Here is a 16828-nt window from a genome sequence, read left to right on the forward strand (position 1 = left end):
ATGTTGTGATGGGGTTTAGTAATTTTCAGTATTCTTCAATTATTTTGAATTTGCAAAATCAAATAACTCGTGGAAATAAATTAATATTTCATTAATCTGTACGTAAGAGGACTTTACAATATGTCATCATGTTTAGACCGACAACAATGAATGGCAAACTTAGGATTAATGCCTCTATTAATTTGATGTTTTCTCATGGTCAAGAAATATATACAGTTGTCTTATTCATTGGACAACATCATTCATCCTCTATATTTAATATTAATTGCTTTTCTTAATCTATTTTTCGGTCAATCTTTTCTGCTACCTAATCTCATTTGTTTTTCGATTTTGTGAAATGTTTTGGAAGCAGGAGTGTGTGAAATGTATTGATGCTGATGATAGTGCCGAATTTCGTGACACTCCTCAACTAGCAGAGCAGTAACAAAGCTTCTTCCAACTCAAATTTAATGATTCAAGCTGCATAAGATTTGCATAACATTCCCAAGTTGTAGTCGATGTGCCTGAGTGGTTGAGTGCTTGACTAATGAATGTAACCACTAAGATTTGGATTGTTTTTAGGGGGTAAGAAATAACATTGCTAATTTCGGATTTATGGGTTTGAATTTTTGTCGAGTATGTGATTCTTTGTTCTGAATGTTGGGCAGTGAAGCATCAACACGTACACAAAATGGGTGTAGCGGAGATGAGGATGCTTCGTTGGATGTGTGGGCATATGAGAAAGGATAAGATTAGGAATGAGGATATCCGAGGTAAAGTAGGAGTAGCCGAAATTGTAGGAAAGCTGAGAGAAAATCGGTTACGGTGGTTTGGACATGTGCAAAGAAGGCCTACTGACGCTCCGGTTAGAAGATGCGACTACGGGACAGAGGTTCAGGGCCGAAGGGGTAGAGGAAGACCTAGGAAAACTTTGGAAAAGACTCTAAGAAAAGACTTAGAGTACTTGGATCTAACGGAGGACATGACACAGGACTGAGCACAATGGCGTTCTAAGATTCATATAGCCGACCTCACTCAGTGAAGAAGGCTTTGGTATTTAACACCATGCGTTGAAATGAATCAAAGCTTATTTATTGATATCTCCGATAAGTTACAAATATGTACATATACATGAGTCAAAATAAACAAACAAGAGGGAGCCTTCACAAAGGTTGCTTAGGAGAAGTCTCAGCAGTCGGTAGAGCCCCAGAAAGAGAAGGTACCGGAAGAGGATCATTCGGAGTCTCAGTACTGGACAGAACCCTGGATGGAGGCATCAGAGGTTGATCATTTGGAGTTTCATTACACGGTACAGCCCCAAAAGACGAAGGCAATAAATGCCTTTGGAACAAACCCACAAACCGTTGATGATCAAGTAAAACCTAACCATCAGATTCCTTCATCTAGTCAAGCTTCCTCTTCATGTTTGTAGCATAGTCATATGCGAGCCGGTACAACTGTTTATTCTCATGCTTAAGCCCTCTAATCTTCTGTTTGAGACTCATCACTTCAGCCGCCAATGATTCAACTTGGCGGGTTCGAGCAAATAGGCGTTGGGCAATATTAGACACAGAACCTGCACACTAAACACTCAGAGCCAGAGAATCCTTAACAGCCAACTCATCAGACCGTTTGGAAAGTAGTCTGTTATCTTTGGGAGTGAGAAGGTTCTTGGCCACCACCGCAGCGATCATATCATTCTTCATCACGGAATCCCTAATGGTAAGAGGACCAGTAGGGGATAAGAAGGATGAGCGCCATATGTTGTCTGGAGAAGGCGTGGCTGCCTCTTCAACAATGTTCAAGTCAAAACGACGATCGGAGGGGCCAGACATTTTCAAAGGTGTTGAAGAGAGAAGAGGTCGGACAAATCAAGATCTTAGAAGTGCAAGAAAGGTGCTTCTATTGGTGGAGATTCAAGTATGCTTTGGAACTTAATGCCAGCCTCTATAAAAATCTGCACTCGACGGAGCTTCAGAAATCGAAGAGGTGCCTACCCAGAAATCGAATAGGCGTTTGCTTTCTCAAAAGTTGGGCTGCTAAGAGACCACGAGGGCCGATCTCAGAAATCGAAGAGGCGTTTGCTCAAAAGCTGGGCTGCAAAGACCACGAAGGCTGCTCTCAGAAATTGAAAAGGCGCTTGCTTTCTCAAAAGCTGGGCTGCTCAGAGACCACGAGGGCCGATCTTAGAAATCGAAGAGGCACCTGCTCTTTTCAGCCTTGTCAGCACCTGTCACATGCACACTCAGCTTTGCTGAAATTACGGGCATTCTGTTGAAGATTTTTGGTGAAGTAGAAAGCACGTGAATCTTACTGTTCAATCATCCACTTTCCACATGCACCATCAGCTCATGGGTACCACAGATAACTTTGCCAAAGATCTCTGACAAATTTTAGACACGTGAAGCTTGCAGCTCTCACTACATCGCTATGACCAAGAAGGGTAAAAGAATAACAAAGAAACAACACTAACAAAGTTTAGACACATAAATTTTGAAGGTCTAGCTACCATATTATTACCCACAAGGGTAAAGGAACAGCACCACTGCTGGATAATTGGAAAGTCCTTGTGAGTCAACCTCTGTGCTCTGTGACAAGGTAAACTAGCAAACATGCCCAACCTTTACTCACATTCGAGAAAACACTCCCAACAAGATTACTTGCTCCAAAATCGAAGAGGCACCGCCTTCCGAATCTCGAGAGCCATACTCCCAACATGATTACTTTATCAAAAATTGAAGAGACACCGCTCTCTGAATCTCGAGAGCCAGACTCCCAGCAGGATTGCTTTCTCAAAAATCGAAGAGGCACCGTTCTCCGAATCTCGAGAGCAAGATTCTCGACATGATTGCTTGTTCGAAAACCGAAGAGGCACCGCTTTCTCAACTTCGAGAGCCAGATCTCATTGGATAAAGCTTGTCTGTAATCTTCACACGCAACATCAGCTTTCCAGATACCACAGACCACTTTTTCAAAGTGCTCTGACACACGTGAAGCTGGCAGCTCCTACTACCGTGCTATGACCAAGCAGGGTAAATGAATAGCATTACTACTTGTTGTTAGAGAGACTCCTATATATGTCGACCTCCATCCTCAACGGATAGGCAAACCTGCAAAAATGCTCAACCCTTCCTCATATCTGAGAGGACACTCCCAACGAAGCCTCTCAATATACTTAGCTTTCTTTCCTCCCGATAATACCTCTGCAAACAAGCTACACTAGAGCAAGAATATCTCATATCATCAGGGTTAAAAGCAAGAGTATCCTATATCATGCTTTTTCCCTGTCTTTTCCTTTGGCCTTGTTTTTACCTGTAAGACAAGGAGAAAGAGAGCAATCAGTCAGCACTTGGAATCAAGCTTCCAGTCAGGAACTCGAAATCAAACTTCTGATCTGGGACTAATGCTTGGAGCTCTGATTGCTTACCTTGTCTGTCACCTCTTTCAGCAGATCCCCTAGCTCGGCGACTTGGGAGACTCCTACTACATGGTTTGTATTGCGCTTGACCAAGCCTGAAACTACAAGTAAGCTTCAAGTGAAATTGATACATTACCTTGTGCATCTCCACCAGTTAAGATACCACCCCTGGATGGAGGAAGAGTACTTCCAGAAAAGATGCCACATCTACCTATGAGACAGATAAGGCAAGTGAAGACGATACCACACTTCGGTACTTAGAAGTTTCGTGATTACGAGATCATTCTCCCACACTATTTCCTAATGTCATTTGTACTAAATCATTCACTTGTACTCACTAAAGGAGAGCTTAAACCTATGTATTGTGTAAACCCTTCACAATTAATGAGAACTCCTCTGCTCTGTGGACGTAGCCAATCTGGGTGAACCACGTACATCTTGTGTTTGCTTTCCTGTCTCTATCGATTTACATACTTAACCACACTAATGACCAGAGCAATCTAGCAAAGATCACAAACTTATTACTTTCTGTTGTACCAAAGTCCTCACTGATTTTGTACATCAACAATCCTTAACTCCTTACCTTTTTGCATTGGTAATGGATGAGTTAACAGGACATATTCAAGATGATATTCCTCGGTGTATGCTTTTCGCAAACGATATAGTGTTGATAGATGAAACTCAGGAGGGGTAAATGCGAAGCTTAACCTGTGGAGAGAAGTGTTGGAATCTAAAAGTCTTCGCCTAAGCCGATCAAAGATAGAATATATGGAGTGCAAGTTCAGTGCAAATGGAGGCTAAAATGAGTCTGGGGTGAGGATCGGAGATTAGGAAATACCAAAGAGCGACCGTTTTCGCTACCTAGGATCTATCTTGCAAAAGAACAAAGAATTAGATGGAGATATCAACCATAGAATACAAGCTGGATGGATGAAGTGGAATAGTGCATCCGGCGTGTTGTGTGACCGTCGTAGGCCACTGAAGCTCAAGGGAAAATTTTATAGGACGGCAATAAGGTCAGCGATGCTGTATGGCACATAATGTTGGGCGGTGAAGCATCAACACACGTACACAAAATGGGTTTGGACATGTGCAAAGAAGGCCTCCTGACGCTCCGATTCGAAGATGTGACTACGAGATAGAGGTTCAGGGCCGAAGGGGTAGAGGAAAACCTAGGAAAACTTGGGAAGAGACCCTAAGAAAAGACTTAGAGTACTTGGATCTAATGGAGGACATGACACAAAACCGAGCGCAATGGCGTTCTAGGATTCATATAGCCTACCCCACTTAATGGGAAAAGGCTTTGTTGTTGTTGTTGTTGTTGATGTGATTCTTTGTTCTCTGTGTATTGATTGACTGATGAAAAAATGTAGCCATAAAATATTGATTTTGACAATTTTGATTCTGAGATTGACTCTTTATATAATGTACAATTTTTGTAGTTGCCTTCAATGTTGTTGTCATTGGCTCGGGTGCTCAAAAGATCTATACAATGTCGTTTTGCCAATAATGTGGGTATTAAGTTGAATATCATAAAAGTGAACATCTGTAACTACAGATCTACAAATGTTTGGTAGATAGAGCAATTTGGGAATTTGTTACCTAAACATTGATGGATAACATGTAATCATTTTTTTTACGTAAATGTTGAATGTTGAATGCCTTATCGTTTTGGTTTTTAGCATGCCATTGTTTATCTATATCCAAAATGAGTCTGAATCTTTTCAAATAAATGTTATTTTCTGATTTGAGAAATTCTAATTCACCTTTTATTGATCTTTTCCTATATATTTGATTTACAGAGCTCTTGGGTTGTCGATTGTGACTGGAAATTCTACTCCTCACATGGATCATAGGTAAAAAACACTATTTTCTTTTCTTAGTACTTTTCCTTCAAATGTGTTTTATTCTGAGGTTGTCTCTTTATATATTGTAAATTTCTAGCACTTATGCAAACTTTAGAGCATATAGGAAAGCAAATGTTTTCCATTTTAGGTACAAAGAACCAAATATGTTATCTATGTCTTCAATGAAATGCTTCAGTGTTATTGCCTTTAATTGTTTAGTTTTAACTAATGTTTGGATGCTTAAAAATATTATTCATTTTGTCTTTTTGAACCTGAAGGGATAATCAAATTGGAATAGATTCTATTTTTTGAGTTCATTTTGCTTATCAGTTTAACTTACTTCTTTGAACCAAATGCAAATTCCAATCTTGCATTGTTAAGCCCCGAAATTAGAACAAAAAAACTTGCATGAAATTGAAGTTTTCTCTCATTGAGAACTCCTTTTTTCTTCTACTTGAAGTTTTCTCTGATTGATTTTTCAATAATTTAGAAATGGGTATGTTAAATTGTTGGTTACGATTTCAAAATCCGCAGTGGAGCGTGGACATTTTTTCTAGTATGAAACTTGTTTTGCACAACCATTAACAAATTGTTTGCACCTTTACGCAATCTCCATTAGAAAAGCCACAAGTTTCTCAACCAAGCAAATTGGCATCATAATATCCAACGGGTGCAAATTAGCCTTTTCTCATTTTTTTAATTTTCTTTTGAAAAACACCAAGGAGTAGGTGCAGCCACCACCATTACTATGTCTGTCCAAACATCAAATGCCTTTCTTTCTTTTTCTTCTGCAAAACGGCCACAGTACCCAAACTCTTATTTTCTATAAGAAGCTTGCTAAAGACCAACTACCACATGAACTAACTGAACTATTTATATTATTGGGGTGATTTTTAGTCATCACCCTCAAGTGGTGGTAATGCTTACCATCTTATTTATTGTCGTTGTATGGGTTTAAATTTTAAGATTTGTTCCATCCAAGGTATTAAACTCATATGATGATGATAAATAAGGTAGTGAGCATCACCATCATTTGAGTGTGGAAAACAAAAATATTCTTATGATATTGTACGCAAAAGGGGAAAATTTCCTAATTGCAAAAGCAAAATAGGGATGTAATAATTAAAGAGTTTTTAAGCTCTTAATTAATGGTATTTAATTTGCTTGGTAACAAAAATTATTTGGGAGTCAGTCACCTACCGCATGCATGCAAAATGAAGGAGACAATTCATGGACCAAATTACACCACCATATCCTTTGGAACTTCACTTATAGCCCCATGTTCACTTGGAAGACATGAAAATTATGAACAAAATTGATTTTTCTCCTAACCATGCCAACTAGGTCATGATAAATTTATAACTCAATCAAGTTTATTTGCTTTGATAATTAATTTTTGAGGTAACAATTTATGATGAGATTCATTAAATACTAACAATTAGATGACAATATTAATTGGAGTGCGTTAAAGATAGGGCAATAAGTGACACAGCTATAAGTCACATTATCGTGACATATCTTTGTACTAAAAACAAATTTGTTAGTATTCTGTTGATTTCCGTTAAAAAAATCTTTATCAATTGTAATAAATCTAAATTTAAATTCATTAATGAACGGTTGAAAATTTTCATTTTTGTAGTTTTAATAGAAACTCTTTCATGTCACTTAGTACTACGGTCTAGTGGTATTATCTTCACTTGTAAGTTTGAGGTTTTGGGTTCGATTCTTGTCAAAGATGAATTTGAACCACATTATTGTTAGCTCATTGTGAGGCTAAGCATATCCCCTTCCTCTTAAATAATATCATTTGTTCGAACCGAAAAAATAAATAAAACTCTTTCATTGTCAAGATTAGTAGAACGACTGCTAAAACCATTGGATTATAATTCAGAATGCATATGGGATAATATTGATAGCTACAATGCTAGAAAACCTTGATTTGTCATAGCCCATGGGCTTTAGTTGGGGTTAAAATTCTACAAAAAAAAGGCCATTTGCAAACCCTATTAACCATACCAATCAACTTGAATCCAATTCCCTTCACTTATATAGAAGAGTTCATATAAGTAACAGTCTGAGATTAGTCCATTTTCAATAAACATGTCTAGTCAACTTGGTGTTTAGAAGAACATTGTTTAGCTTTAGATCACAATGAACTCTCAGTGTTTCGCTATGGTTATGAAAATAATCCAGTGAATAATAGCAACACCAATAACAATACCTAGCCCTTGAAGAAGATTTTATTCTTGGATGTATTGATCTCTTTCCTCTTCAATTACAGGAGATGGATGCAAATCATGCAACCACTCCTCTAAACTCCTTTGGTGCATCAACTCAAAAACTAGAGACTTGAAATCATCATCGAGAAAACATGCAGATACGACCTTGACGAGATTTTGATGCTTGGTATTTCTCAAAGCCTCATATTCGGCTATGAACCTCTTTGTTAAACACCTTCATATCTACAAGTACAAGTCGAGCTCTATTGTCAGTATAAACAGCCCCTTTATATACAAACTCGAAATTGCCAACACCAGTCAAATTAGCTGAAGAAAACCGATCAGTGGCTTTTGATAAAGTAGCATATGACACTTACATTGATGGTGGTCAAGTCTGATAGGAACTAGATTTTAATTGATGTGAATATTACACAAAAATACCAAGTACAAGAAGTAGTAATACACTCTTCACACAATGAACCTCATTTGTGATTATTTACATTGCAAACTTCCACTTCTTCTGTGGTAACATAAAAACTAGACTTCACAGGCAGTACACGAAATTTCCCTATCACAAAAGCACATAAAAAAAAGTTTCTATCCAAGAAAAGTGTTCCTAATGGAATGAAGTTCAGATGTAGCGTCATTGATATTCTTTAGTCGATCTGTTGCGGATTCAACAGAACAAGCAATTCCAATTCTAAATATTGAACTCAAGCACACCTCAACTTTATGAGTTATCCCACTGCATTGATTGGGATTCTCGTTCGTGCCTCTTTCGAGAAGTGGTGCGTCTGCAATCTCAGTAATTCGCCCGGGGAGAGCCATCTTGACAAAATTATGAAGGTTCAAGTTATCACCAAATATGTTGTCAGTTGGTCTCTTCCCTGTAAACATCTCCAACAAAAGAATGCCAAAGCTGTAGACATCACCATTCGTTGACACCTCACTCCCCATGCCATACTCTACAATTCAAACATCACATTTGTGTATAAATAGTTCAGTTTGAATTTTGTAAATTAAATACTCCAAATAAAAAAGGAAATATAATGAAGTATATATCGAACATGTATATACCTGGAGCTGCATAACCAACCGTTCCTCTTATTCCAACGGAACTTGTCTGACTCTGAATTGCTGAAACATTACTCGTTAATTGTGAGAGAAACCTTACTAATCCAAAGTCTGAAACATGGCCAGTCAATTCGTTGTCCAAGAGAACGTTGCTTGGCTTGAGATCACAATGAACTATTGGCATTTCACAATGATTATGAAGATAATCCAGTGCACAAGCAACACCAATGGCAATTTCTAGCCTCTGAAGAAGACTTAAATTCTTGGGTACATGATCTCTTAACTCTTCAGGTCCAGTAGGTGGATACAGCCACTCCTCTAAGCTCCCGTTGTCCATGAACTCATAAACTAGAGCTTTGAAATCATTACCATGAAAATAACCACTTGAACACACGGTTATAATCTTGACGAGATTTCGGTGCCTAATATTTCTCAAAGCTTCACATTCGGCTATGAAACTCCTCGAAGCTCCATGGCGTAACAAGTTAAACACCTTCACAGCAACAAGTTGAGCTTTATCATCCTCATCAAGAACTCCTTTGTACACATACCCAAAACTACCAGCACCAATTAAATTAGCCTCTGAGAACCCATCAGTAACTTTGAGTAGAGTAGCATATGACACTTGCAAAATAACGTTCCCCAAAGTGCTTAATGAAATTTCTTTCCTTTTCTTCCTCGACGAACAAAGAAAGAAATAGGAGAACACCATGGCTATTCCTAGAAGAGCAAGTCCAAATACTAAAGGGAGTATTAGTTTCAAGCTACGAGACAATCTTCGTTTCTTGGTCTCTTTAGACTTGCACTTGGGAAGCTTTAAATTAGCAACAGGGCTGCACAGATTAGTGTTGCCAACAACTGAAATAGCACTCGCATTTTTGAAAACACCTCCAGTTGGTACCACTCCCCAAAATTGATTGAATGATAAGTTCAGATTACTTAGGATTCTAAAGCCTTCTAAAAAATTTGGAATTTCACCTGAAAAATTATTGCGAGAAAGGTCTAGATCTCGAATCCCTCTCACTGAACTCATAGACAAAGGAATGGACCCGTTGAAGAAGTTTCCTTGCAAATGCAGGACTTCTAAACTCTCACAACCACCAAGGCTACTAGGGAGTTCTCCAGATAACATGTTATCAGAAAGATAAAGTTCACTTAGACTCTGGAAATTCCCAACCTCCGGGGGAAGGGAACCTGTGAAGAGGTTATTAGACAAGTCCAAAGAAATCGATAAGGAGGGGAGTCTAAAAACTTGTTTGGGTATTGTGCCGTTAAGAAGGTTATAAGAAAGATTCAACGCTTGCAACCCATGGCATTCACCCAGACCTGAAGGAATGCTGCCCTCAAGATAATTTCCATCCAACCCAAGATAGTATAACCTGGTTAAATTTCCCAAGGAAGACGGAATATTTCCGGATAATTTGGTCATGAAAATATCTAATCTTCCAAGGTTTGAAAGCTTTCCCATGTCAGAGGGGATGTTACCTGTAAAGCTATTATTCCCCAAATACAACGATTGCAAGCTCACCAGATTCCCCATCCCAGATGGGATGCTTCCATATATTTGGTTACCGCCAACCCAAAAGATTTCAAGTTTGCTGTTGTTAATAAGCAACCATTGTAACTGGGTGGCATTGGTCAAGTCCGAGAGAAAACTGAAGTCACCATCTTTGCCGCTTCCAATATGATTATATTGAATGTTGAACCGCCTGAGGTTGTGAAGCTTTTGGAGATTCGGTACCTGTCCGATTAGGTTGTTACTCCCAACATTAAATAACCAAACACTTGTGACATTGAATATTGAGGGAGGAATGGACCCAGTGAGTTGGTTTGAGTGGACGCTGAAGTATTCGAGATTAGGAAGACTTTTGCCAATATCTGATGGAATACTCCCTTGAATTTGGTTACTGTTTATGGAAAATGTAACAAGAGAAGAGAGGTTATAAATGGAGGAAGGGATGCTACCAGACAACTGATTTAACCCCAATCCCAAGAAGGTTAATTTTTTCGATTGGCCAAGAGAACTGGGGATGTTTCCCATCAAGTTATTACTACCAAGACTTAATAGCTGGAGAGACGACAGGTTCCCCAAGGAAGGAGGGACCTGTCCCGTTACATTATTATTGTATGATGCACATTTTTGCAGTTTCGACAGCAATCCAATTTCTGAAGGAATTTTACCCACCAATTTGTTGAGAGAGAAATTCATATGGATAAGGTTGAAGCAATATGATATATTGTGTGGAATACTGCCACTAAACGAGTTAACGTCTAATCGCAATACATGCAATCTACGCAAATTCCCAATTTGTGGAGGAATTTCTTGACTGAAGCTGTAGTTTTGGAGCCACAGCTCCCTTAGAAAAATTAGATTTCCTATGTTTGGGGATAGTTTCCCTACCAGATTTTGAGATTGCAGGTCCAGGTTAGTGACCCTTTGGCGATGTCGACCGCACATCACACCATGCCACATGCAAAAGTGCGTGGATTCGTTCCAGGAGCTCATCACGTTGTAATTGTGGAGATCTTGCTTTATTTGAGCTTTGATGGCAAGCAACGCTAGCCTATCCGTCACATTCCCTCCGAGTTCCGATTGTAGGGAGCTCCAACAGCAAACGAACACTGCACTGAAAAGCAAGTATATTAAGATCAATTTCAAAACCAAAACCCCCATTCCTGATCTGGTTAACTATATAAGTAGAGAGAAAAGCAGAAAGAAATAGAGAAATGGGTGTTGAGTTGTGAGTTTGGTGAGTTCCATTTGTTGCTTGACAAGGAAATTTATAGAAGGATAGGATCATAGGAGGAACTTACACCACAGTTTATGGTTCTTGAAATTCAAATATGAGAAGGAATATTAGGACCTATTGTCTGGCACTTTCTGTACGCCAAGGACCAAGACCATTAAAGCACCTTGATTCCAGGAGCTGACTGGAACCATTTGGCAACCATCCAAAATGAAAAAAACAAATACATGGAATCCTATATTTTGGTTACATCAGACGTCACGTTGGTGTCAATATGAAAGTTTGAAGTCTCTACATTTTTTGAGGGGCTGGACTGTGAGATTGCTGATTTTCTCATAGTTCCCCTAAAGTACCATTGCAAGAAAGCTTGTTGTGGATGCAACCTTTCTAAATATTGTAACAGTTACCAGTTAGATCAAGCTTTCTTAATTTTTAAACTTCATGGGGGCTCAAGACTCGAGAGCATTGATTGAAAATTGTAACATGAAGGTTTAAAAACACGTTGGCAGTGAGTCTCTTCCTTGTAAACATCTCCTGCAAGAGAATTTAAAAACTGTAGACATATCCAGTTATTAACGCCTCACTTCCCATACCATACTCTGCCATTCAAACATCAGAAAATATTGTTAGCAAACTGAGATCAAAATAGTTGAATTATGCAAAATTTAAAAAATTAAAAAAAAAGATATTGTGGAGAGGATGTGAATATTTACCTAAAATCACATAACCAATCATTCTTGTTAGTCCAGTGGAACTTGTCTGATTTGTTGAAGCTTTTGTACTGGTCAGTTGAGAGAGAAACCTTGCTAATCAAAGTCAGAAACATGTCTAGTTGACATGTTGTCCAAAAGAACAGTACTTGGTTTCAGATCACAATGAACTATCAGTGTTTCGGAGTGATTATGAAGATAATCAACTAATATAAAACAAGCAACATCTATGGAAATGCTGAGCCTTTGCAAAAGATTTAAATTCTTGGGTGCCTCTCTTGCTTCTTCAATATCAGTCGGTGGATGCAGCCACTTCTCTAAGCTTCCTTTTTCCATGTACTCATAAACCAAAGCCTTGAAATCATTACCAAGAGAATCAACACTTGAACATGCAGTTATAATCCTGACCAGATTTCGATGCTTGAAATTTCTCAAAGCCTCACATTCATATAAAGAACAATATGCCAGTACAAAACCAATTTATAGTACTAGCAAAGTACATTGTAGAAGCAATTTCCTGACTCAGAATTTTGTGAGTCATTTCTTAAATTACGTTTCTTGAAGGCATTAGATTAAACGGCAAACTAGAACGACTGAATGCAACCATGATCGTATTAATAAGCAAGCACTTCTATCTATCAAATATTAAGGCGGAAGTTAATTTACCAAACAATAAATATTTTGCGACTTGCAATTCCATTTTGACGTAGGGACATTGCTCAAATAATGACACCAGGAACAGTATTGTTTAGATTGACCGCTCGAAAAAGAGTATACCTGTCAAAAACATAACAACTGTTAGAAAATGCCTGCATATTCTGACACTACGTAGATACGAGGAAAATGAACTTTTATTTCCAATAACAAAACAACAACCTGCCAACACATACAACCCAAAACAACAAAGTAGAAGCCGCTATCAACAAAGTGACCAATTAGTACCACACAGAGAACAGTGATAACGATAACACAATGCCTTCTCCAAACCATTCTGATCAGAAACAAGCAGATACAGAGACTATTCGCAATGACATTAATGAAGACATATTGCAGGACACATGATATCTACATATCTACACAAAATCCAGTTCTCTGATTTGATAAAAAAAAAAATGTGCACGCGCAAATTGTGGCTACCAGATTCTCATGCAGGGAATTGATTAGGTTCATGAAGTCAAAAAATTAAATCAGACATCGAGGAGGAGCTTACATTCATATAAAGAACAATATGCCAGTACAAAACCAATTTATAGTACTCGCAAAGTACATTGTAGAAGCAATTTCCTGACTTAGAATTTTGTGAGTCATTTCTTAAATTACGTTTCTTGAAGGCATTAGATTAAACGGCAAACTAGAACGACTGAATCCAACCATGATCATATTAATAAGCAAGCACTTCTATCTATCAAATATTAAGGCGGAAGTTAATTTACCAAACAATAAATATTTTGCGACTTGCAATTCCATTTTGACGTAGGGACACTACTCAAATAATGACACCAGGAACAGTGATTGTTTAGATTGACCGCTCGAAAAAGAGTATACATGTCAAAAACATGACAATTGTTAGAAAATGCCTGCATATTCTGATACTACGTGGATACGAGGAAAATGAACTTTTATTTCCAATAACAAAACAACAACCTGCCAACATATACAACCCAAAACAACAAAGTAGAAGCCGCTATCAACAAAGTGACCAATTAGTACCACACAGAGAACAGTGATAACGATAACACAATGCCTTCTCCAAACCATTCTGATCAGAAACAAGCAGATACAGAGACTATTCGCAATGACATTAATGAAGACATATTACAGGACACATGATATCTACATATCTACACAAAATCCAGTTCTCTGATTTGATAAAAAAAAAATGTGCACGAGCAAACTGTGGCTACCAGATTCTCATGCAGGGAATTGATTAGGTTCATGAAGTCAAAAAATTAAATCAGACATCGAGGAGGAGCTTACCCAACAATCAATAGTATCAAAGAGAGGACCCACAATACATATTGATACGTATTGTGTTTAGATTTAACTAGAGTACTAACACGTCCAGGGGGAGCATTCCGATGGGTAAGCCATTTAAACAGGGGGCAGATCAAAAACAAAAATCCAAGAAGAAATCTGGAGACAAATCCTCCAATTTGAGCAAAGTTGTCCACGTGTGGTAGAATTCCCACTGCTAAGTTTATTATGATGATGAAAAGGAGAGTAAGCCATGCTACTAACTGCGGATAGAAATCTGAAACTGTAAGATCAAAGGGTCATGCACATACTATAAAGAGGTGCATCATTGAGTAAACCTTATTTACCTTATTTACATACATTGTCCAATTTGATATGAGCTCTGAAAGCATGCTTCCGAGTAAACCAAAAAGTGCACCAGAAGCACCAACAGAAATGCCATATTGAATAAAAAGAGCTAAAAGCAAACTCCCACCAAAACCAGACGTGAGATATAGGAAACCAATTCGAACTGCAGAAGAACAAATCAGAAAAAAATTAGAATTTCAAACCAATTAGTTAAAACAGTTACATGATGTAGATCAGCATCAAACTATTATTTTTTCAATCTTTTCAAATAGACGGCATCTTGAAACATTTCAAAATGAGGCGCCATGTCTACATGTACAGGATATCCAAAACAATCCTTGTTCCCACAAATGTGATGGAAAACTGAAATAATCTCTCAGCTTCCGTTTCAAGCAATTTTATTCTGTAAAATGGAATACTATGTCTAAAACTAAAGTTTGAACCCCATCTTTGGAGTATAAACTATTTTCTTTGCTCACCGCTGAATAAAACGTCCTCTTGTTTCCATCAAACCTAGCAAGAGCAACATACTGGTGTAAGTTACAATGCAACCAACACTACATGACCACTACTCTAGGATTACAATTCAATAAACAAATGCATAGAAGTCCTCTGTAGATTAATCGCAAGGTAGCTAAAGCCATCCAGAAAGTGTTTCTCTTCTAGATTTATGGTAAGTAATTTATTATTCTACAACTTATGCCGTGTGCTTTATCTTTTACTACAAACACTTATGGATGTGGCCATACATGCATGATAACATATATGAAGCTAAAAATCCAGATGCATGCCAAATCCAAATTCTTGCTCAAGCCGAATTCCAATGAATACAAGACTCAACATATTGGAAAGCACATGGAAAACTCCAGCATGTAACCACATACATGTGATCAGCCGCCATCCCTGGTGTTGATGAACCACTCCCATTCTCTGCGCGTCTAGAGCACCCATCTTTTCTAACCTTTAGGATGAAAACACATGAGAAACAAGTTAGATATGCAACTGAGACCTATTGACCCTTATGGGGCATGTCTATAGCTCTTATTTCCAAACAGATGATAGCTCTCTCGCCCTTGTAGTGCTACTTTTAGCAGTTATAGACTTTGGATGGTGCATACCGAAATGAGCACATTAAACAGCTTAAAAGAATGACAAAACAAACAAGTCCTTTAAATGCATACCCGCTCTTACCAGATCGTTCTACCATGATCGTTCTACCATTAGCCTCACAGACCAAGGAAAGTCGAACGAAAAATTTGAAACCAAGTCGCTAAAGAACACTAATGTAAAACTTTAAGCCTATAACATACTACAGGGGACATTTTGATTAACATAGCAATCTAATCAAACCAAGTAGTTCGCTACTGTAGCTCTTCGAGCACCTTTCTTTATTGTTCAAGCATTTCCGATACGCCGACATCAAATAGACATCAAGCATTGCCTGAGTGTCACTAAGTACCTAAAACCCTTATACCTCTCAAGCTCCTTTAAGTTTCTCAACTAATCGTAGATTCGCTTCTATATTCACTAGGTTTCCCAAGTCCAACATTTGATTAAAAGCAGAATTACATCAAGCTTCATGCAGTTCAATTATTTTCTTTGCACATATATCTAATATAACCAAAATTCCAAATCCACCAACTCAGAAAATTTGCCAAATTTTTTTGTAAAAACATAACTTTCACAATTACTCCTACCTAAATAGGTCTCAACCTTGATTGATCCCACTCTAATTTCACAAAACAAATAAAACGAGTCCAACCATCCAACCCTCCTCATCATAATTTCACCAAAAACACACAAACGAAAGCAACTTACATTAAATAGGACCGCCACTGCGTCAATTCCCCACAATCCACAACTAAAATTTTCCAAATTTCCACATGCGAGCACCCAACAAATTCCGAAACACAAATTTCAACCCAAAATTGCAAACCCCAACAAATTTAAACACAGAAACTAATAAAATAGTGAAGCTTTACGTGGTTGAAGACGGCCCAAGATGTGGGTTTTCCTTGAAGGGCTGAAAGGAGAGGCGATGAGATTTTCAGCCACGGTATTAGCAATAACTGTTTAGATTTTTGTTTAAGTGTGAATTTTGTAAGTTTTTTATTTTTTTTTTTTGTTGTAAGTTTTTTTTTTTGTTTTTTTTTGGATTTTTTACCATAGAATTAATCCTGATCGTTGAATTTTTCAAAATTTTAATATCAAATGTGCCACAAAGTCTCATGTAGCACAACATCATATTTTTAAATTTCTTTTATCTTTTGAAATTTAATGATCCGGATCAACAAACTGTTAAAAATCCAACAGCTGTGGGATGCCCAGATTGGAGCCGTTTGGTTCACATCGGTGCACAGGATTGGGCGCCAAACTTTAAATTACTAATTTCAATCATGCTTAACATATAATAAAATTTGAAAGGACCAGTTAGTACTAAGCACTAGGAGTATTCCTCTTCACTTGTAAGTGAGAGGTTTTAGGTTTGATTCTCGATAAAAACGAATTTAAA

General features: G+C 37.9%; 2 protein-coding genes across 3 annotated transcripts in view; both read right to left on the reverse strand.

Annotated features, from left to right (window-relative positions):
- Positions 1–10746, reverse strand: part of LOC126590189 (probable LRR receptor-like serine/threonine-protein kinase At3g47570) — a 39493-nt gene extending 28747 nt beyond the window's left edge. The window contains exon 1 of the mRNA XM_050255715.1: positions 9031–10746. Coding sequence (XP_050111672.1) covers positions 9031–10746 — 1716 coding nt within the window. The remainder of the gene's footprint in view (positions 1–9030) is intronic.
- Positions 10747–10751: 5 nt separating this feature from the next.
- LOC126591225 (RHOMBOID-like protein 1) overlaps positions 10752–16828 on the reverse strand; it is a 52465-nt gene continuing 46388 nt past the window's right edge. The window contains exons 3-4 of one of the 2 annotated variants that reach the window (XM_050256807.1): positions 13972–14231; positions 12407–12771 (exon numbers count right to left, since the gene is read on the reverse strand). In XM_050256807.1, the coding sequence (XP_050112764.1) occupies positions 12714–12771; positions 13972–14231 (318 nt within the window). In that variant the 3' untranslated portion in view covers positions 12407–12713. Of the gene's footprint in view, positions 11165–12406; positions 12772–13971; positions 14232–16828 lie in introns of those variants that run through there. The other variant, XM_050256809.1, reaches the window with a different exon arrangement.

Source organism: Malus sylvestris, chromosome 11 (genome assembly GCF_916048215.2).
Source record: "Malus sylvestris chromosome 11, drMalSylv7.2, whole genome shotgun sequence".
NCBI lineage: Eukaryota > Viridiplantae > Streptophyta > Magnoliopsida > Rosales > Rosaceae > Malus > Malus sylvestris.